Source organism: Chrysemys picta, chromosome 3 (genome assembly GCF_011386835.1).
Source record: "Chrysemys picta bellii isolate R12L10 chromosome 3, ASM1138683v2, whole genome shotgun sequence".
NCBI classification, from domain to species: domain Eukaryota; kingdom Metazoa; phylum Chordata; order Testudines; family Emydidae; genus Chrysemys; species Chrysemys picta.
The window spans coordinates 113,462,014-113,485,011 of NC_088793.1; the positions used below are offsets into that span (position 1 = coordinate 113,462,014).

Consider the following 22,998-nt stretch of genomic DNA (forward strand, 5'->3'; position numbering starts at 1 on the left):
TCCCAATTTTTGTGTTATCTGCAGATTTTATCAGTGATGACTGTATATTTTATTCCAGGTTGTGATGGGGTATACAAACCCCACATAGGGCCAGAAGAGGTTAAAGGGTAGTACAGGGCCCAGGTAGCCCTGCCCCTCCAATCCTGCTGAGCATACTCCAACTGGAGATAGGGTTGAAAAGGGAGCAACCCAGCTCAGAAGGGAGAGGCTTGGAAGGAGTGCAGACCTACCAAGAAGGCTCCTGCCCAAAAGAGGCTGGAGAAGCCTCCCTGCATGAACAGGACTGTATGCTAAGCCCAGTTGGGGGTGGGAGTTTGGATTCCATTTCTCCTTGTCTGGGACCAGAAGCTGAGGGAGTGAAGCAGTGGTAGGAATGACCCAGGGAAGGTAGCTCAGAGGGCCCTGTCTGGAGACCAAATGATGCTGACCCTCCTAGGGCTGTGGGTCAGAGCCTAGTGGAATGGGCAGGCCCAGGCTCCTCTACCACTGCCCCATGACCAAGTGGACATTAACCACTAGGCCCCTTGGCCCACTAAAGACCCTATTACACTGGTCATTAAGAACATTAAATAGTATAGGGCCAAAAATCGATCCCTGCAGGACTCCACTAGAAACAGCTGTTCAATGATAATTCCACATTTATAACTACATTTTAAGAGTTGTCATTTTGCCAATTTTTAATCTGCTTAATTGGTATGTTAATTGTATATTGTTCTAGTTCTTTTGTTTTTAATCAAAATGTTGTACAGTACCAAGGCAATTATGTTGGAGAAGTCAAAGTATATTACATCAACACTGTTCTTTCTAGCAGCTGGATCACTACTGGAATATTTTTTGCAGTTCTGGTATCCATACTTCAAAAGAGATGTTGAAAAATTGGAGAGGTTGCCAGTCATATGTCCTTTTACAGTTACTGAAATGCAATCAAAAGTTATTCTTAATAGTGATTTATAGGGTGCATCCTTGAACCATCATCTCTTTATAAGAAGGTAAAAAATCAAGTTCTAGCATGAGGTTAGAAAAACTGAGTACAATACAGAACTTCTCAGATATCATAAATAGGAAATAAAACCTTTTCCCAAAACACCTCAAAAAGAGGTTTCCCAGATCTACAATAAAAACGTGGTTCAGACAAGCACTGGCTGCAGCTCTTAAGCTAGATTTTTAAACATACACCGCACATCTGCATTTTACTGAAAAGTTAAGGCTAAAGGATTTTTCTCAGCAGCCTAGAAAATACTAATGAACCTAATGCAGCGGAACTGTGTAAGCATCATCACTCTTTGGAACAAAGATTTAAACATCTCAATCAAACCAAAGGCAGTGATCTGAAGCTTTATATTCAGAGCTTCCAGTGCTTTCTAGTGGGACCTGAATTCTCTCCTAAGTCATCTTCACGGCCTCTAGCTAAGAAGTGTACTGTAGTGTAGTTATATCCATGAGTAATGCTTTCTCTATCATCTCCAGAGAGCTAGAGACTCCATCCCATCCTGATAGATGATGATCTAGCCTCGGTTATTTATGCCTTCATCACTTCTTGGCTGACTACATCAATGTGATCAACCTGGGCATGAAAACTTCATCTCTTCCACTACCCCCCCTAATTCGAACTAAGGTACGCAACTTCAGCTACGTGAATAACGTAGCTGAAGTTCGAAGTACCTTATTTCGAATTAGTTCAAACTTACCTTGGTCCACACTCGGCAGGCAGGCTCCCCCGTCGACTCCGCGGTACTCCTCTCGGCGAGCTGGAGTACCGCAGTCGACGGCGAGCACTTCCGGGTTCGACTTATCGCGTCCAGACTAGACGCGATAAGTCGAACCCAGAAGTTCGATTTCCAGCCGTCGAACTTGCCGGTAAGTGTAGCCAAGGCCTTAGGAAACTCCAACTAGTACAGAATGCTGCAGCGTACCTCCTCAGCAACCGTGGCTACTGCAAACACATCAAACAGATTCTTTCCGCCCCCCCTCCCCCATCTACACTGGCTTCCCATTCAATTCCAAATCAAGTTCAAGGTCTCACTCCTTATTTTCAAGGACTTGGACCCAGGATATAGAAGACACCACTTAAAACTCCAAGATGAAGACCACTGTTGACAACTATGCTCCTCTGGCACAATGGAATGCTCTATAATTAACCTAAAGTTAACCTATATGAGAGGCAGAACTTTCTTGGGGACCAGTCAGACTGTAGAGTGAACTCCCCCATGAACTGAGGACTATCACTAACCTCACCACCTTCTTCTTCAATAGCAAGGCAAATTTGACATTACCGTCTCTAACAAATATAAAGCAACATGTATAGTTACAAAAAAATCCTACCAAAACAAGACATTCCACTTCACGCACTTCTCTCCTTGGGGAAAGGATAAAGAACAGACAATGTGAGACGTGTAGTCATACTGTTTAACACACTCCTGAAGGGTGCTCAGATACTATAATGTCAAGCATGGTAGAAGAATCGGTATAGAACTGACCAATATAGAACAGGAGATGCTGAAAAGTGAGGTTTTTAAAAAACCCTTTAAAAAGTCATTATGAATCTATTCTTTATCAAATATTTAGCCACATAAATGTATAACTAGGGTGTTCTGGTCTTTTTCCTGTAATTTGGCAGTTAGATTATGACTCCTTTTCCACTTGTTGATTTTAGATTTTATCTGTTAAACTTTTTTTAAAGCATTTTTAGTCCAATTTTTCCTTCCTGTTATAAAATCAAAGAATGCTATCTTGCTTATTATAAATATATATGCTGCAGTTCCTTCCTTCTCTATTAAGTTCCTTCCATCTCTAGATTTGTTGAGAAATCAACAAGCAAATGTCAAAGAAACCCACTAAAATTTCAAACTAGCTAAAATCAGTCATTTGTTGAAGTGAAATATAGTACATTTTACTCTTCGCTGTACCAGGACAGGAAAGGGAGGTAGCCTTGAATGTTTATCCCTCTCTCATTTTTATTTAAATGCTTGCTTTAATTCCATTTAAGTTCTCACCAACACCAAAACATTTACAAAGTAAGATCTCCCTTTCACATTGGTAGGTATTTGTAAATCAGAACCACAGTTCACTTTTCCGTTGATCAAAACCTACAAGTTTTCTTCCCATGTGTATTGGATTCTAATTTGGTGGAAGTGAACATTTGATCATGATCAAAACCAAGAACCATATTAATCACCATTCCCACAAATGGCATTGAAAAGGCCAGGATCCAGAGACTGGTATCTTTAGGAGAGTCGATCACCCATCTTGTTTTGCAAAGAAACAAGAAAAGGTTGACTTTTGATAATAAAACTGATATTGAACCTAGCCAGTTTTGTATTGGAATCTCATTTGTTTTAACTAGGGTAATGTCGGAAGACTTGGGGGAGGTGGGTGGCGCGGCACAGAAGCACAGAAAATGTAGTTCATCACTATAATGCATAGGAAAATAACATTTTAAAGTTGTTGTTAAGCATGTTCTGTTCTTTATAGGTGACCTGCAAAATATTTTTGAAATAGTAGATGTATTTCCTTTTTTATTTATGAAGGCTGCCTGACAAATGTTTTTTTAAATTAGTTTGGCTTTTTTTTAACCTTAGAAATATCAGAAGTGTGAAATCTGGTCTTTAGAGGACCATCAGGAGGCATTAAGAAAGTTATTGGGAGCACTGACCACCTTAACTGAAGGGGCTAGGGCAGTGGTTCCCAAACTGGGGTTCGTGAACCCGGGGGGGGGGTTCACAAAATGTTACAGAGGGTTCTCGGGGAAAAAAATTCCCTAATGGCAGAGAGCTGTCCATAGGGACCCCGGGTAGCACGGGGCCAGCAGCCTGGAGCCTTGGGGACTTCCAAGAGCTAAGCCAATCAAGCAAGCATATCTATCACACTGAGGAGATTTAAACTTCAAGACTCCTTATATGAAATAGAAAGGGAGGTGGATTTTTTTTTGCTGTTTTTAAAATTAAATAGGCAGCTAGTGTTTTTAAATTATTATGAAGAACAAGTTTAAGCTTTGTTGTAATGTACATTGTTTGCCTGGACTGCTCAAGACCTGAATGCTTGTGTAGGAGGAACTCTTTGAGTTGGCTTCTTAAATGCCTTCATGCTGTTTCACATCTGATATTCCTTGATGAAACATAGGAGGCAGAGGCGCCAGTACAGGGTGTGATGAGGGTCGCATACCACTCCATCGGCGCACCCTCCCGCAGGTCCCTTTCCTTTTTTTCCAGCGGCCTCCCTAGGCCCCCCTACTTTTCTACTGGTGCCTCTGATAAGAGCCTTGTCTTATAACAGGCTTAATCAAAAGGGATACAAGCTACAAAAAGTGAGCTCTTGGAAGAGTGTTGTCATTTTCATAGTGTAATAAAACTACTGTAACGATAAATAATAAATAGTGTGTAATAAGAATGTCATAAAAACAAAATTTATATTTCCAAGATCAATTTATGCTAAGGTAAGGGGGAAAATCCCTGGAAATATTCATTTTTACGAAGGGGTTCACAAGACTTGACATTTTAGCAAAAGGGATTCGTGGGTTGTTAAAGTTTGGGAACCACTGGGCTAGGGTTTGAGTCTAAGACTTCTATTCAAATTATCATTTAAAAATTAAATTCTTCTTTTCTGGGGTAAAAAGTTTTGAAAGGTGAATAGAAAATCATTTCCCCTTCTTGCTGATAGTCTCTTCACCATTTCACTAGTTCTCCAGGCATCAGAGATTTCCAGCTTAAACAGGACCTGAATTCCCATTTTAAGAGAAACTAGCAGAATTAAAAAAAAATAAAACAAAAAACAAGCACTTCTTACATCATAGAGAGAACCAAAGAGAACACATCATTCCCCTTGTCCCTCCACCTCCCTTCTGTATGTCACCTTTAAAGACCAGAAAAATAATGTGCCTTATAGCTTTGCAAGTCAAATCTTTCCTATGCATTCTACAGATAACCAGTTATTTAGTATAAACACATTTAAAAGCGTTTAATAAGTTTCCTGTCAAAACCTGCAAACTTCTTCTTTTTAAATTAGAATTTAGACATTAAATTTGTTAAGTGATGTACTCTTTTTAAATTTTTTTAAAATTAATCGTTTCAAGTACATTTTTTGGGGTAAACTGCAACAGCACAAATTATGGTTTATAATGGGGTATTATGTATAAATTAAGGGTTTGCACCAGTATATAGCTACAGTGATGTAGATATACTGCTGCAAAAAGAAATACACACAGAATGTAGACAGGACCCACTGTTCAAGAGACATCACCACTTTGAGGTAGCAGCTCCTAATAGGTGTATGTAATGGATCAAACATAAAAGCATCAGTTGACAAATTAGCAGTCATGATACACAGTGAGCCTGATTACTAGGATTTAGCGTTTTACTGTCTCAACACTTGGCACCTACATAGCACTCTTCCTCCACAGAACTTAAGCTGCTTTACAAAAGGTGAATAAAAAACGTTAGCCTTATTTTACAGATAAGGAAACGGAAGTAGAGATTACATTACTTGCCCACAGCAAATCACAGGCAGAACTGGGAACTCTGGTCTCCTGATTCTTAGTTTTATCCTGCCAACCAGTTCATCTTGATTTACAAAATGTTAAACCTCAAGCATTACTCCTTTAGAAATAAAATTGCATAGAATAGTGACTTTCCCAGAGCCACAAGGCAAATCAGCAGAATAGAACTCAGAATGTGTGACTTTCTGTCCTGTAGTCTTACCATTTACAGCCATGCGATCACTCATACCGTGCATTGTGTCACTGAAAGGCTAACTACTCACCTTTGTATCCAGATGAAGATATTCCAGTGTACGCATGGACTGATTGGACTGCAATGGGATTAGAGCAGGGGTGGGCAAACTTTTTGGCCCGAGGCCCACATCTGGGTGGGGAAATTGCATGCAGGGCCATGAATGTAGGGCTGGGGCAAGGGGTTGGGGTGCAGGAGAGAGTGCAGGGTGTGGGAGGGGGTGTGGTGTGCAGGAAGGGGCTCAGGGCAAGGGGTTGGGGCAGAGGAGGGGTGTGAGGTGTACAAGGCGGCTCAGGGAAGGGGGTTGGGGTGCAAAGGGGATGCGGCGTGCAGAAGGGGGCTCAGGGCAGTGGTGCGGAGTTTGGGAGGGGCTCAGGACCAGGGGGTTGGGTGCAGGAGGGGGTTGGGAGTGCGGGAGAGGAGTCAGGGCAGGGGATTGGGGTGCAGGAGAGGTGTGGGGTGCGGAAGGGGGCTTAGGGCAGGGGGCTGCAGTGCAGGAAGGGTTTGAGGAGCAGGCTCCAGCCCAGCACTGCTTACCTGGAGCGGCTCCGGGGTGGCAGTGGTGCACACCAGGGCCAGCGTACGCTCCCTGCCTGCCTGCCCTGGCCCTGTGCTGCACCCCGGCCCGCGTGCTGTAGTTTGCCCACCCCTGGATTAGAGGGTGCTCTACACATCTGAGAAGTCAAGCTATTAGGGCATAATAACTAAAGGTCCCAATCCCACAAGCTAATTTGTGCAGGTGGACCATGGTTCCAGTGTGGAACCACATTGTGGGACCTTAAAGTGGGTGTGCTGCATATTAAGATCAACTTCTATCGGTCAATTGTAACACTGAACTAAGCTGAAAATAAGTTGTTTAGCCTCCTGTAAGATAGACATTCAAACTTATCTTTTACTTTATAATAAAAGCTAAGGCATAAGAATGAGTAAATAAAATTCTGGTAGAAAAAATATTTATTAAAAACATTGGAGAAAGGGCTCCTTGTTACATAAGCTGGACATAATATTGAAAAATTACAGTAGGCGTTTTTATGATAGCTGTTCGGCAACACTTCAATTTAGTACTCCATTAATTTTGGCAAAACTCATGATTAAAGCTTTGTCAAAAACTGTTTATCATATGAACTTAACCTTAATGGGATAAATGCTGGTAAGCTGTCCGTCCAGCACGCAGAAAGACTAACTTATAAACATAATTTTTTCTACAAATCAAATGTGTACAGGCACAATATCCACATCAAATTTTAACGTGCCCATACCAGTGTTGTTAGCATTGTCTTAGATTACTACAGCTTCAAGATTTTTAGACTCTTATGGGACTTCTAACCATTCACCATTTAAACAGTCCTTTTTGCATTTCACGTAACTGTTTCCCTTTCTAGTTGTCACACACCAGCATAACAATTACATTTCTAGTAGTGCATAGGGATGTTTAAATATTAAAATTTCAAATAAAAAATAATATTTCTATTAAGTCTGTCTTTAAAAGAACCTAAGATTCCTTAATTTTGGCCTTGAATGAATACTTTAGTGTTATTACAATAGCATGAACGTTAAGGGAGTTCAAGTATTCCATATGTTTTTTAAGCTATTGTAGCATCCTTAGAACATTTAAAATACAATTTATTTCCATACTGATTGTTTTTTTGCTTGCCAAATAAGAAATGCAAAAGGCAGTGGGGAATAAAGAATGGTGCACTTACATAACATATGGTAACTGCTGTTTCATTCACTGGATGCATAAGCATCAATGGCGATGGAACAGTTCTCAAGAGGCTTATTGTAGTCCTAGTAATGCAGAGGGAAAACAAGCTACATTAAAGGCCCCTATGTTTCCAGGCTTCTGTAAAAGATTTCATTTTTAAAAAATTGGAATCCTCAGGACCTTTCCTGCTAGTTCTCAAGGTGGTTAAACTACTTAAGAATGTTCCTTTAAAGTATATTCAAGCAAAAAGGTGCCTATTAACATAAATGGCTTCTGCATCAGTACCACATACTAGACAGGGTCCTAAAACATCCAAGCTATTCACAGATAATGTCTGATTTGGAACTAAATTTGTGATCTCCATGCGGTCCTTGGTAGGATTGTTGCTTAGCCAGGCACTTATTACAGACTGGTTAGCAGTGTGTGACAGAAGTGTAGTACTTCTTCCACCTAAAACAAAAACAAAAAACAAACAAAGAAAAACAAACCAGTTAACTAAGGCTTGGTCTACACTACCCCCCCTAATTCGAACTAAGGTATGCAACTTCAGCTACGTGAATAACGTAGCTGAAGTTCGAAGTACCTTATTTCGAATTAGTTCAAACTTACCTTGGTCCACACTCGGCAGGCAGGCTCCCCCGTCGACTCCGCGGTACTCCTCTCGGCGAGCTGGAGTACCGCAGTCGACGGCGAGCACTTCCGGGTTCGACTTATCGCGTCCAGACTAGACGCGATAAGTCGAACCCAGAAGTTCGATTTCCAGCCGTCGAACTTGCCGGTAAGTGTAGCCAAGGCCTATGATTTTATTTACTTCCATTCAGGATTGGGGTGGCATATTAAGTATTCAGCTAACATGGTGGGAATACCAAAGTCTGGGTTTTAGATTGAATTGATGTGATGGGCTTAGATGAGACTCCAGTGGATAAAAAATATTTTGCATTACTTAACTGACAGAAGTCAGTCAGAATAGCGAGTTTTTACTAGATCTCCCCCTCAACTGAGGGAGCTAATGCCATCATAACAGTAAAGAATCACCTCCTTAGGGTATAGTGAGGAATAACATTATGTACTAGGTACATTAAACCTCTTGATTAATTAACTTTCAAACTGAAAGCAAGCTTGGACCTGTGCAAAAAGTTTCCTTAGACAGTATTTTCTTTTGTTTATTGCTTCTTTAGATTTGTGTTTAAGATATTGATCCAAATCGTCCCCCCAATTTCCTGCTTATCCTTTACAAATGATACACCTGGTTTTGACTTTGCTATGGAAAGAAACAGTCACAAGTTTCACAAAATCAGAATTATGATTTCATAACAAGATTAAAATTGGTGGAAGAGATAGACTGAGGGAAAAGCTGTTTGTTAAGAATCCAGGGTATGTAATAGGCAAACCTGGTACAACGAGAAGCAGAGTGCAACTAGATTTATTATTTAGTCTGTTATATCAGCTTTCCCCTATATAGAAATCCCTCAAACCTTTGAGCCCAGGGAAGAGAGGGTTTTACTTCACAAATAAATCTGAATATTTTCCCTATTTTTAGCTACCCCAATGTTTTTACCTAGAAATTTCAAGTGTATTTACATCAACACTATGTTGCAAGTTGTGTTTCTACATGGAGGTTGAATTTTGTACTCCAAAAATTAGGACAAGAATGAAAACAGAAGGCAGCAGAATCTGACCTTCTTAGTATTAAGTCTGATTTTTCATCAGAATATAGTGTTTCCTCTACAATGATTTGTCTATAGGGCTGTCGATTAATCGCAGTTAACTCATGCAATTAACTCAAAAATTAATCATGATAATTGCAGTTTTAAATCACACTATTAAATGGAATACCAATTGAAATTTATTAAATATTTTTGGATTTTTTCTACATTTTCAAATACAACAGACTATAAAGTGTACATTGATCACTTTCTATTATTTTTCAATTACACATATTTTCACTGTAAAAATGAACAAAATAGTATTTTTCAATTCACCTCATACATGTGCTGTAGTTCAATCTCTATTGTGAAAGTGCAACTTAGAAATGTATTTTTGTTGTTGTTACATAACTGCACTCAAACACAATGTAAAAGTTCAGAGCCTACAAGTCCACTCAACCCTATTTCTTATTCAGCCAATCACTAAGAGAAACAAGTTCGTTTATATTTATGGGAGGTAATGCTTCCTACTTCTTATTTACAATGTCACCTGAAAGTGAGAACAGGCATTCGCATGTAGCCAGCATCGCAAGATATTTACATGCCAGATGCACTAAAGATTCATATGGCCCTCCATGCTTCAACCACCATTCCAGAGAATATGTATCCATGCTGATGACAGATTGTGCTAGATAACGATCCAAAGCAGTGTGGACCAACGCATGTTCATTTTCATTATTTGAGTCAGATGCCAGCAGCAGAAGGTTCATTTTCTTTTTTGGTGGTTTGGGTTCTGTAGTTTCCGCATCTGAGTGTTGCTCTTTTAAGACTTCTGAAAGCATGCTCCACACCTCGTCCCTCTCAGATTTTGGAAAACACTTCAGATTACACCTTAGGTCGAGTGCTGTAACTATCTTTAGAAATTTCACATTGATATCTTCTTTACGTTTTGTCAAATCTGCAGTGAAAGTGTTCTTAAAACGAACATGTGTTGGGTCATCATCTGAGACTGCTATAACATGATATATGGCAGAATGCGGGTAAAACCGCAGGACACTCCAAGGAGTTCAGTCACAAATTTAATTAACACATTTTAGCAAGCGTCATCAGCATGGACGCATGTCCTCTGGAAAGGTGGTTGAAGCATGAAGGGCCATATGAATCTTTAGTTTTACATTGTTTTATTTTTGAATGCTTTTTTGTACATAATTCTACATTTGTAAATTCAACTTTGATGATAAAGAGACTGCACTACAGTACTTGTATTAGGGGAATTGAAAAAATATTTTTTTACAGTGCAAATATTTGTAATTAAAGAAATATAAAGTGAGCACTTTACACTTTGTATTCTGTGTTGTAATTGAAATTAATATATTTGAAAATGTAGAAAACATCCAAAAAGTCTCCCTCAAGGATATATGCAGTTATATGGCAGTTAGTGCCCTTCCAAATCAACAATTCTATGATTTTTGGAAAGTGAACTGGATTTAGCTGTGAAAATTCTGGATGTGCCCCTTGATCCATTGTTGGAGAGTGCACTCACATCAGATATGAGGTAATATTTCAGGAAACAAGTGAAAGCACTGTAATTCTCTTGAAGAGGACCACTAAGGCTGTCTCTTTCTAATAAGAAATCATCATACTCCATAAATGAACAGACTATGGAATAGTGTCCTCAAGCCAATTACTTAATTAACTACGCTGCACAAACTCAGCCTAAGATCTTCACCTTCCTAAAAGGAAGTTTGCTTCAAAAATCCTTACCTTGATGGAAAAAAGATGGCTTTTCTGATACATCTGTGGAGGTATCCCAATGCCAAAGAGAGCCATCTTCAGAACATGTAAATAGGTGATCTGGGTTGGAAGGATGGAAGTGAACTTCCCACACTACAAGAGTCAAGAGATTCAAGTTTATTACCCATGATTATATAAACAAATCTAAATTAAAATAATATCAAAGGGTTTGATTCTCCAAGAAAACAAGGAAATTCCAAATCAAGGTGTTCAGTATAACTCGTCACTCAATGTACTGGAGATGAACTAAACTGTCTATAGAGCTTCCATTCTGCCTTAACTGTAAAAAACCCCCACCAAACCAAAACACAACAAAACTAAAACGACAACCCACACACAAAACCCTCATTTCTTTTGCAATCATTTCTCTGTCATTGCAGAGGCCTCGGGCATTGGTGCATCTCAGTCCCTCCTATTCTCTGCCTGTGGCACATCGACAACTTGGCCTCCTATGAGCTGTAATACTTTGGTCTAATTTCAATTGTTGGGTTTAATGTGTGGGTGCTGGGTGGTGTTGTTAGCCTGTGACATACAGGAGGTCAGGCCAAATGATTTGAGGTCCCTTCTGGCCTTAAACTCCATAACTGACTGAACTTTTAACGGTCACTGTTCTAAATAATACCTAAGATTACTTTAATTGAAAGACTAAAGAATTTTCTCCCTGGTTTACATTGTGTATCATGTAAACCCAGTTTCACTGTTTCCCCTGGTTTTGTGGTTCTTTTCTTTCATCTGAAGTGGATTCATCTATCCTACTCCCGGAAGTGTGCAAGATGCCTCATGAAACAAGGTAAAAAAGGTCCCTGCCTTGGAGTTTACAATCTAAATTTAGATAGACAAAAACTAAAGAAGGGGAAAGGACATGCATTAACTAAGCTATATGCCCTTCATAAAACTGCACACTTTTCTCCGTTCACCTTAATGTTTAAGTTACCTGTGTCCTGCCAGACCAAAATTCTGTTTGCTTACTTAAGGTGGAATATATTTTAAAACCCATTTGTATCAGAACAGAACAGACGTGTCACACATGAAATGTTAAAAAACAAATGCAAGATGTAGTAAAACCTCATTAGTTTGCACTAATGGGGGAAACCCAGTGCAAGTTAATGAATGCCAGGATAGGGCAGATGTAAGCAAGAAATAACACTACTATACTTGCATAATCTTTTCTTGTTATTGAGATCAGTGGTGAGACAAAGACCACCAGAGCCAGGTCATCTTGCCAGTACTCGCTATAGCTCAGATGGGGTTGTGGGATAGAAGCTAGCAGGCTTCTATGGGGTGGACCATCAGAAGCCAAGAACTGGACTACTGTCTTTCTAAAGGTGCACAGGCATAAACCTGATACCTTCACAACCTGCACACTAACTTCCTCTTTACTTATTGCCCAAAGAGGGCTGTTGGAGCAGCATAGACCAACCTGACTGTACCCCTTCTCTGACTCATCAACACTTTTGTATCAGAGACCCGTACTTGACAGCATGCAATTTGATTAGCCAGTAGATTCAGTATCACATGCATTACTCTACCCACAGCTAGAACCTGGCTAATACATCCATAAAACAAGCCCCCAAAGTTATATTTACTGTGAATTTTGGGGTTTTCTTCGTGAAAGAACTAGCCATATAATATTGTACTATGTTAAAATCTGAAGCATAGCATTGTATTAACAGCAAAGTTGTATATTCAATGCAATGTATATACAGAGAACCCCAAGCTTTTTTCCCTGCCTCACCCCACGCAAATTAGGAAGCTGAGTGTAACAAATGTACATTTTCCCCTATAAATCAGTGGTTCTCAAACTTTTTTTCCCCCCCGTGGACCACTTAAAATTGCTGAGGGTCTCAGCGGACCACTTAATGATCTTTCCAAATGTTATTTGTACCGTTAGCTAACTATTGTAAAGCACTTTGGATAAAAGTGGTGTATTAAAAAATAATAATTAATGTTTTTTTGTTCTACAAAAAAAAGCACACAACTCATTTTAATATCAGTAGTCTTAACTTTCTAATGTGATCAATGTGGCTTCTTTCCCCCACCACAACAGCCCCCAAGCTAGGGCTGGGAAAGGGGAGGGTGTGTCTCTACCTCTCTCCCCTGCTGCAGCAGCCCCCGAGCAGGATGGGAAGGAGGGCCGTCTCTCCCCAGCAGCCGCAGCCATGGGGCTGTGGAAAGTTGACTCTCTCTGGCCGCTGCAGCCTTGCACGTCCCAAATTCCCTCCATCCCTCTCTTCTTATCCCACTTCCCTCTCCCACCTACACCCTAATCCCCCCAAAGCCACCACCTCATATGTGCTTCTTCTCCAGGGTCCAGGCACCTAATTAGTGGAGTAAGTCCAGGCACCTGTGCGGCTCCACTAATTAGGTGGGTGGCCCTTCATTCTTTCATGTGCAGCCGCCCAGGTGCGCATCTTAGAGGGAACTATCCGTGGACCACCTGAATGGACCACGGTTTGAGAACCTCTGCCATAAACTAAGTTGGCATTTAGACATAAAAGGGGACTTACGATCTTAAATGACAGATGCTTTTGAAAATTTTACCCCAAATCTTAAAATATATTTCTTCAACTGTCAATGAATATTTCCAGCACAATGTTGTGAAAAAGAGCTGCTCCCTCATAGCTAATGCTCTCAGAATTGCCAGTAGAAGTGGTTGTTTCATCATTTGAGGGTACATCCCAACCACAATAAGGAACTAAAAGAAGCTATCCAAAGAGTATTTTTTAAAGTTCTTTTTCCTCTTTGCTCAGTTGCACATTTTCAAATTTGTCAATTACTATAATCCTGCTCTCGGTGCTTATGTGATTCCTATCAAATGTTAATAGGAGTTACATGAGCAAAAAGGACCACCAATATGCAATTCTTATAGAAACGCAGAGCAATATATGTGTAAAGGAGTTATAAAATGCGTTTGACAAAAAACAAACTACTTTCTCAATTCTATTTCTTGTTTGACTAGACTTTTAGTTAGCCATAACATACAGCATTAACCAGCTCCTGTTAGACAAAGAATAAGCCTGGAAGCAAACAGTGTGGATGAACACACATTTAGTAGTTATAACACAAAAAAGCAATTTTTAAATCTTGTCCAAAAATACAGAAATATTTAGAGATACAGTATCTGTTTCTCTTTAGCTTCTTACTTTCAGCTTCATGAGCATTGAGCAGGGACACTGGCATGCTGCCTTGTCGAACGTCCCAGATACTCAACATTCCATCTTGGCCACCCGTAGCTACAATATGCTGCTGGTTGGGATGCCTGTCAACACAGTGTAGTGGAATTCTGTCACCTGTCCTGTGAAGAGGGAAAAAAAAAAAGTAATTTCCTGTTCAAACAATTTTACCCTCCCAAAGCACCATGCTGTTGATCAAAATTGGTAATTATATTAATTAGGATGTATAATTACCAGGAGTATCTTACTACTGAGGTTAGAACAATTTGACACCCACTGGAACTTGTTTCTTTTATTAAGTTATTGTACCACGAATTAGACAGGCACCAGGCTCTGAACCTTGTGGTTTATTATTGACCACCTACAAAAGCTTAATAAAGATTTCATTAAAAGTGTAAGGGTGCTTTGTGGTAAGAAGTACAGATAAACATATTTACAAAGGGTTGTTACTCCCTTTGCAGCCCATTGGGTGTTAAAACCGGAATTAGGAATGGAAGTGCCTTAGTCACTCACCCACTAGATAAGCCGGATTCCCCATTGACATCAGTGGGATATTGATCAGGCCCTATATTTCAATTTCTTACCTACCTCACGAAGCACAGAGAATTAGTGTTCATAAAGCACCCTGAAGGCTAAAAAGTGCCAAGTGTTACAAAATGCTGTTTTCCTAACCAGAAATATAGTGTATTCATAGGAGATGGAGGGAAAAATTTCTATAGATGGAAACACTGCAGTTGTCCTCCAAGTACAATTACAATATCCAAATTAAATTATGTATCACCTGTTATCAAGAAAGTATAGTCCAAGAGATTTATATGTAATAGATTTTGTTTTCTTGTTTAAGATGTATTTACTGGAAAATACAAGCTGAAAATAAAAAGCTTACAAGGAAAATATTTGAGAGGGCTCATTTCTTTGCTGTCTGAAGTCCCATATTTTTAACTGTCCAATTGAATTTACTGTCAGAATCTCAGTTGTGCGAAGGAAAGTCACTGCATGGAGTGTACTGCTGTCTGCGTTTTCTGCAATAGGAAGAGATTAGGAAAATATTGATTAAACAACTAATAGTTTCAAACAAAGTGCTTGCACTATTAACATCTATTTTCCTTTTATCTGTCAAAAACCCATGGTCTGCAGATTAAACTTCACTAGTTTTCAAAGCAGCTACACTTGAAACTCACTGCTAAGAACATTCTTCCTCCCCCTTTATTTATTAGAATTTTCCAATATGCTCTAGCTTCCTTTGTATAAATACAAACACATTGTGAACATACTTTCCCCCTAAGTCTATCTAGGGAGCCATTTCCCTAACCTGAATTCCCTACTATGAGTTTGTTTAAACAAAGTTATTGAACTAGATTCTTTTAATTTTACTGGGTTTATATGTGGTTTATAAAAATTTAAGTTATACTTGAAGGTACATAGAAAAAGATATGCATGCTCTACAGACAGTCAGGTTATTGGTCTGTGGTTTATAAACTGAATTATTTTAGAAGAATCCAATCTAATTTTTGACCTGGAAAGATTTGCTACAAGTGGTTGACAAAAGGGTCATTTAGTCGGTGTCTGTGGCATGCTCCATTGCTTTGCAACAGGCCTTTAAAAAAAAAAAAAAAAAAAAAAAAAAAAAAAGGGACATTGTATATCCCAAGTCCATTGTTTCACAACTGGAGGCTGTGAAGCTTTTCATAGTGTGATTCTGTGTTCCGTAAGAGCCACAACTCCTGCTACTATGCTAAATTAAGCAGCTGTCTACAAAAGGATTTCAGTGCTATTTCATCAGTCTTTACTAAGACATGACTTATTCAAATATCACCATCTACATGATGCCCATCCAGCAAGTCAGTTGTTCTTAAATAGGTCTCCCCTATAGTAGCACTGCCCATTATTTTTAACCTCCTAGTTAGGAGTTAAAAATATTTGTTTTTCACTGAAATATTTAAGAGTGCTTTATGAACAGGCAAGTCTAGCAGCATTTGGTCACTTTTTTGGAGTTTAGAAGACAGTGCCCTAATTGACTGACTTACGCTAGGTGATCTTATTAACCTATTTTTTCTGTATTGCTCATACTTTATTCTTTACTATAGCGGAATAATGCGTATAAAAAGTGTACTGGTCTCCTTTTTAGATGCTTTTGCATTGTACTTGTTAATTCATACTTAAGATTAAACAAAAATTCAGGAGGTATCCCTATTTTTCTTTTATGGAGATTACCTGAATTGTATAGCTATCATGTTAAGCATTCATGTAAATGAACGTGTTCTTTTGTGTTCAACTGAAAGTAGACAACCAGAGAACCTTCTTTAAAAGTGAACTAGACTACGTTTTATGCATGCTGCACAAACACAAGAAAGGCCAATTCCATTAAAACTTCAGCATATACTGAACTACTAGAAGAATTTAGAAAGTTTGCACCCTTTTAGGATTATTGAATATCCACCTTTCATATATTTACATAGACTTCCCCTCTAGCTTTTCTTCTGAAGATAGTAGCTTTGCAGTCTATTCAATCAGAAATAGAGATTACATTCCTGAACAAAGTGCTTATTCATAAATAAGAGTTAGCACAGTTGCCCAATTTTGAAATTTAATAAGCTCAACTTCAATTGCATATTACTTCAGTGAAATTTCAAAGTGAAATACACACTAAAGGCCATTTCCTATAAAGAACCCCGTCTTGAGACCATTCCAATATAACCTCTCATTTCACCACCTCCATCTCTCCTTTATCCATACCAGAGAAGCAAATTTTGCTGGTCCACTGCATATCACTTATGATCTAGTCAGTGAAACTTGTCTTATGCACAAATTTCCTTAACAAAAAAAATACATTCTTGCATATTATTTCTTTTTCCCATATACTCAGGTCTCTTTATAAAAACACTATTTCCCTCTTCTTTTTAATTATTCCCTTTTGTGTTCTGATGTATACTAAGTGCATGCCCTGCAGTAGAACTTAATGCAAATTTTGTCATAATATAGCACACTTGACTGTTTAGCATATATTGGACATATCAGCTAAATAGTAGATTCCTTTTTTTTATTAGGAATGTAGTGGTAAATAGTCCTATATCTATATTGCAGTTGTTTTTTTAGCAGTAGATTTAAGTGTGCAGAGTTTATGTGGGTTAAGTCATCTGAACAAAACAATCACACATTTAATACAATGTCTGTTATAAATAGGCACCCTATCTTGTGTTCCATAGCAAAGACAGAAATAGGATTCTTGGTCTAGAAGAGATTACAAATCTCTTACAAGAGTTCCCAGCAGAATGTTACCATCCCCATCACATATTTTTAGGATGCATCTTGTACATTTCTGTAGGGCCTTTCCATATAAGAGGATCCCAAAATACTTTGCCCATCAGCTTACTCATTCTAGTTTAGAATCCTTCATTTACCAAAAATGCAACTACATCTGGGGTGAATCACAGCAGCTATTTAACAGTGCAATTTCAGATAGGAAGTGAAAAATACCACGTCTGGCTGGAACTGCCTGGGAAGTAAAAGAATGTTATTAACTAAAATAATAAAAAAAAAAATTCTGATTTTTTTTTAGATACCATTTAAGTGGGGGGGGACTTATCTTTCTATTACAGTAATATTGAGTAAGAGAAACATTTCTTTTTCAGTTTGTTTACTTTGTACATTTCACTTCTTATATGGTTGTTTCTTTTGTGTGAATGGGGTTTTCCCCACAAGAGAGAAAATGTAATTGCAAAACCACAAAAAATGGCAAGAGAACTCAAGTACCAACATAGTACTAGAAGCTACTTTTAACTTATATATAGTGTCCCTTTAGGTAGACATAAAACAAAAATACCAAAATTGGAATTTGGCCAGCACTAAGAATAACATCTCTATACACGTGAAAAGAAGAATGGGCTCATATTGATAGAAAGCAAGAGAGAGTCCTGTGGCACCTTTAAGACTAACAGATGTATTGTAGCATAAGCTTTTGTGGGTGAATGCCCACTTTGTTTAGATGCATGTTGCTTTTTACAGATCCAGACTAACACGGCTACCCCTCTGATACTTAAGACCTTGATAGACATGTTTCAGAGGATAGTATAATTTAAAATAGCTGCTGTAACAAATAATGCAGTATTTCAGAAGCTGTGAAAAATACATGCATGCAGGTAACTAAGTTTGAATTTTGTCTGTCAATTAAACACTACAAAATAGCAAATATTTTAAATCTGGATTAATGCCCATTACAGGTTCTATTTGAGACATTCAGCACAATTCTGAAGTTATTGGCTATTTCTTTTTTTATTTGTCACCTGATGAGTAGAGACTGAAATTCTTTAGACCACATTTCTTAAAAAGTGATTATTTGGCCTACCTATAGTTCTCACAGCCTCCCTGTGGTCAGCTCTGAAAAGATTTATTCGACCATCTTCTCCAACAGTGACAATTTCTGGATTGTTGCAGATGACCCCTGTACATGATGCTCCACCATAGAAAGGTGTATCTGGATCCACATGGTAATGGGCCCTCTCCCATCGTTGGTTGATAGATAAAGTCTAAGCAGTAAGTAAAGAGGAGAATTTATCAATAGTACTAATTAACAATCCTGTGACAGTGTTAGAGATCAATGCTTCTGAAATATTCAAAGAAGTTGGATCAGAAATTAGTTCTGATATAACCAGGGCACACCACATTATTTCCAGAGTTGTTCACATCAATATAGATCAGAAGATATTTTGTTCCTCTTTAATCCCCAATGCACAACCCTGCATTGCAGCCACTATCCTTCTGGGCATGATGGACCAGACAGAACTCTCTTCTCAGCTCAATCACTGGAGCTTCTTAACAGGTATATGTTGAATAGCAATAGCTCTAAAAAGCATAAGAATCCTGCCAGACAGGAAGCAGAATCTATTTACATATTTATCTTTATGATCTGGGAAATGTATTTTAACACAGTGATATTTATCAGGGATATAGGGTCTTCATGAGGTCTGGATACTGAACATAGACTTTGAGATCAAGTAGTTGGTTTATGGCAGTAAGGAAGGCCAATTATTGCCGCCTCCCCCCCCCCGCAAAGTCTCATTTAGTTGTTCTCATAATTACACAATAAAGTAAAACAGACGAATACTGAAAGCTAAATTTACGGGTGGAACTATACAGTTCTCAGATATTGCCTGTCTTTCTAACAGACAGTATGTTCATCAGGAAATAAATCCAACAGTTACGGAACATCTTGTTTAGCTAAGTGTGTACTTGCATTATAAATTCAAGTTACATCTAAGTTCTAGACTCATACATGTTCTCTTTTAAAAAAAAGAAGGAACAAGCAGGCCAGTGCTCTTTCAGAAGTATAGCAACTACTACATAAATCAAGTAACATACCATTGTAACTTTTATATATGCATAAACATTCAATGAACAGACTTTTTGCTGATATATATTCATGTAAGGAAGGAGCCTGTCTCGAATATGGCTCTTCATATATCCTACGTGAGTCGTCTGTCAGACAACCATAAGGTCCGCTGTATTGGTTTAGATGAAATAAAGGGCCCAAAGATGTTAACATGACCCAGTCACTGTTTGACACCGAACAGTGTTAAACAAGGCCTGGGGTTTTGGTATACATATAGCCAGCTTAGTACCATGGCAAACACACCATTAAAAATCCTTTTAACCTTTTATTAAAAGACACAGAAGAGACAGAGGCTTTTATTTTAAACAAGCTTTCTTGTTCCCTTTCCTTTGAACTGGAGAAAGGAAAACCCCCTTCTTTGACAGTCTCTTAGATGGTATTAAAAATGGTAATAACTGTCCTTTTGGGGGAAAAAGAAAAGAAGCTTGTTAAAATGGTCTGAAACTGTTGTTGCTGCTGTTGTTCAAGTCCAAAACTTTCCTTTCAGGGAAAAGAGAAGAAGTTCATTGAGATGAGCTGCAGCTTTTGTCAAAATCCAATCCCATTTCATTCTAGGTAGGGTTTGGGATTCAGCTAGAACTGAGTGAGGTGGTGTTGTCATCGGTATTCTTCTTTTTGGCTTGGTCTGATCAGAACATCCCTCACTTTTAGGACAAAAAAAGTTCCAGTGTGCAGAAGACAGTGGGGGGTGACAGACATGGTAGTGAAGCTTGCTCCAGTTGCCTTCATCTGTTTTTATTTTTGTATTTTCCATAAAAAATTTCTCTTTTAATGACCCAAAAAGGGAATGATGGGTGGAATACCCCATTCCCTCATTATTTTGTTTATTAATTAGACTTAATATTTGACATACCATTTTTGGATTAACAATTTTTGGCTTTAAATTTTCTGTTTTTAACAAGCATAATTTTAACACAATCTTTGAATTATGTTCACTTGTCTTTTTTGTTTAGACTAATTCGGTTACATTATCTGTCTTTTGTATCTTTTCCTATTATCATTTGTTATTATACGTTATTGCAATAGCTTATGAACGTATGCATGCTTTCTACAATAAAGTTCACAATTTAGGTAAATTTGTAAGCCCAGTTGTTACCACAGGTCCACTTATGTAAGTACTATCAGACTATTCTACATATTTTAAAAGTTAGCCTAATTCTTGCTTTACAGATTTTAGGACTTATGAGTTCAGCTGCTTCATGTTTTGATAGTTCTGAGAAGTCATGTCTCTGTGAGCACTAAAATAATTTGTACTATAAGCAAGAGTAGCTGAAACCAAGTGCACGTTATGTCTACAGCAAGTTATTTACCTGATTATTCTGATGGTGACGGAAAATTGTTACACTTCCTGTTGATGAAGCAGCTACAATTCTTTCCTGGTCAAAAAACTAAGAAGAAATATCTTAAGCTTGTTACAGTTTGAGGACATCACCACAGAAACACAAGTGATTTGAATTTGCAGCAGTCTTACTTATTGTTAGATAATCTCAGAATGTACAAATGAAAAATCTGATGTTTGGAAACTGATTTAGACAATAATCCCCTAGGAAAAAAATTATTTGATTCTCAATATTCTGATATCCCACTGATACTTAAAATCTTTTTAAAAAGTGGTGTTAAATCCGTATTAAAAAGAAGCAAAAAACAGCCATTGGATATAACTATTTTACCTGCATGTCCATGACATCACCATGGTGTCTGATATCACATAACAGCTGTGGTTCTCCTTGATACTCCCCATTGGGACCCAAACTTCCAAAGTCTCCGACAGACCAAACAGAGATCTTGTTTTCCTGTATGACAAGAGTGAAGCTAGCTTATTTTAAAATATGTTAAGACACTCTTGTCAATAAGTCAGTTGAGACAAGGTGGGTGAGATAACATTTTTAATTGGACCAAATTCTGTTGCTAAAAGAAACAAGTTTGTCTCTTTGAGCAAGTTGGTCCAATAAAAGATATTACCTCATCCACCTTATCTCTCTAATATCCTGGGACCAATACAGCTACACTTGAAACAATAAATCAGCTCAACTTTTTCTCTCTTCCCAAAGAGACTACCTTGAGAAAATAAACTTGCTGACATATTTTCATAGAGGTAGATTAAATACATTCAAGGCACCTGGAGAAAATTAACATGTCAATTTTTTTGTATTTACACAGCATATTAATCCTGCAAAATGCAAAGCAATTAATGAAATCTACATAACCAGTTAAATGCAGCCATCTCTAAGGAGAGGAGAGCTAGTCAATCAGCACACATCAAAAAGGAAGAGGAAATGTTGGTCATGGAGCTAAGCAAAGAAACAAACACACACAGTCCAGCAAGGAGCTTTAGCCTTCATGAAGAGAAACCAGAAGCTTAGTTCTTAAGATCTCACACCATTAGCTGCATGGTGCTCAATTTAATTGAGAAAGGGGGAAGTCTCTGTTCAACCTACCAGGATCTGAAAATACACAGAGAACCACGCCGGGAGGCTCCGGGGAGGTCACAGCGCTTCAGCACCGAGAGGCAGCGCGCACCCGCCCTCCCCGCAGCGTGGCAAGGCGGAGGGTCCGGGCACTGCGCTGAGGCTGGGGGACCCGCTGGGCACCGCCGCAGCATGAGGCGCAGCGCAGGACAAACGCGGCCTTGTGCAGCACCCCCGGCTTGTGCCGCTGTCACACACTCGCGCCGCTCGGCCGCCTCTCACCCGAGCCCCCCGCCCAGCAGCGGCCTGCCCGGGGGTCACTACCGGCGCGAGTCGGGCAGCGCAGAGCGAGAGACACGTTCTGGTAACGGCCCGGGGAACTCAGGCCCGGCCCCGCGGGCAGGGGCGCGGCAGCAGCACAAGGGGATTTGGGGGCGCAGCGCGCGGGGCTGCCCCGGGCCGGTACCTCGTTGTCCCAGGAGCCGGTAGCGAAGAGCTCGGGCGGCTGCAGAGCGGCAGCGGGCACCGGCCGCCAGCGGGTCTTACTGATCTTCTGGGACACGAACTTGGCGGAAAAATCCTCCATGCCGGGAGCACCGACAGGCACAAGCGCTACCGAGCGGAAACCAGCTTCGATCCCACCGCCCCGGTGGCCTCCCGCCTCTTCCGCCCCAAACAGTCTCGCGGATTGGCTGAAGCCGCCCGGTAGACGGCGGCAGCGGAAGGACAAACCTCCTCTGTGGTGGCGGCTGCGCTCCGAGGGGGGGGCAGGACCTGCTGGGGTGGGAGGGAGAGGAAACGTTGCCTGGGGGCGGGGCGGGGCCGCGCTGTCAGTCCCGCCTGCTTCCAGATTCGTGCTCCTGTGTCACTTTGTATTTATAGCGCATCCAACCCCAAACAAGGCTGCACAAAAATCTCAAACAGGATCTCGCTGTCCACATTTACGGTGTAGGATGCCAGATCTGGACCTGCTGATTAGCCAGTAATACCCAACACTTCATTAGAGAAAAGCATATAGCCCTTGGAGAAAAAGGGCCTATTTCACATGTAACTATTTCCTTAATATTTTACGAAACACCAATTCACTCCCGTTTTCCAGTCCAATTTTCTACGGATCCTTTGTGTTCTGGGCTAAACATCTGGGGGAGTGTCTAGACTAA

General features: G+C 39.6%; 1 protein-coding gene across 2 annotated transcripts; it reads right to left on the bottom strand.

Moving 5' to 3' along the window:
• Positions 1-6,659: 6,659 nt before the first annotated feature.
• NUP43 (nucleoporin 43) lies at positions 6,660-22,590 on the bottom strand. Of its 2 annotated transcripts, none has more exons than XM_005280446.4 (8): positions 22,305-22,590; positions 21,101-21,223; positions 20,741-20,818; positions 18,387-18,567; positions 14,928-15,063; positions 14,012-14,163; positions 10,839-10,961; positions 6,660-7,878 (listed from the first exon to the last, which is right to left on the bottom strand). In XM_005280446.4, exons 1-8 carry the CDS (start codon positions 22,422-22,424, stop codon positions 7,667-7,669), a joined length of 1,125 nt encoding a protein of 374 aa, XP_005280503.1. In that variant the 5' UTR covers positions 22,425-22,590; the 3' UTR covers positions 6,660-7,666. The 2 variants fall into 2 exon arrangements, with proteins under 2 accessions (XP_005280503.1, XP_005280504.1); XM_005280447.5 differs by having other exon boundaries at positions 21,869-22,579.
• Positions 22,591-22,998: the final 408 nt, after the last annotated feature.

Excerpts from the sequence above, each read along its gene's own strand:
- NUP43 (XM_005280446.4), bottom strand. The coding sequence starts at position 22,424 with ATGGAGGATTTTTCCGCCAAGTTCGTGTCCCAGAAGATCAGTAAGACC. Across the intron at positions 10,962-14,011 it reads CAATGCTCATGAAGCTGAAA|TGTGGGAAGTTCACTTCCAT; the intron begins GTAAGAAGCTAA and ends TGACTCTTGTAG. Across the intron at positions 7,879-10,838 it reads GCCATCTTTTTTCCATCAAG|GTGGAAGAAGTACTACACTT; the intron begins GTAAGGATTTTT and ends TTTTTGTTTTAG.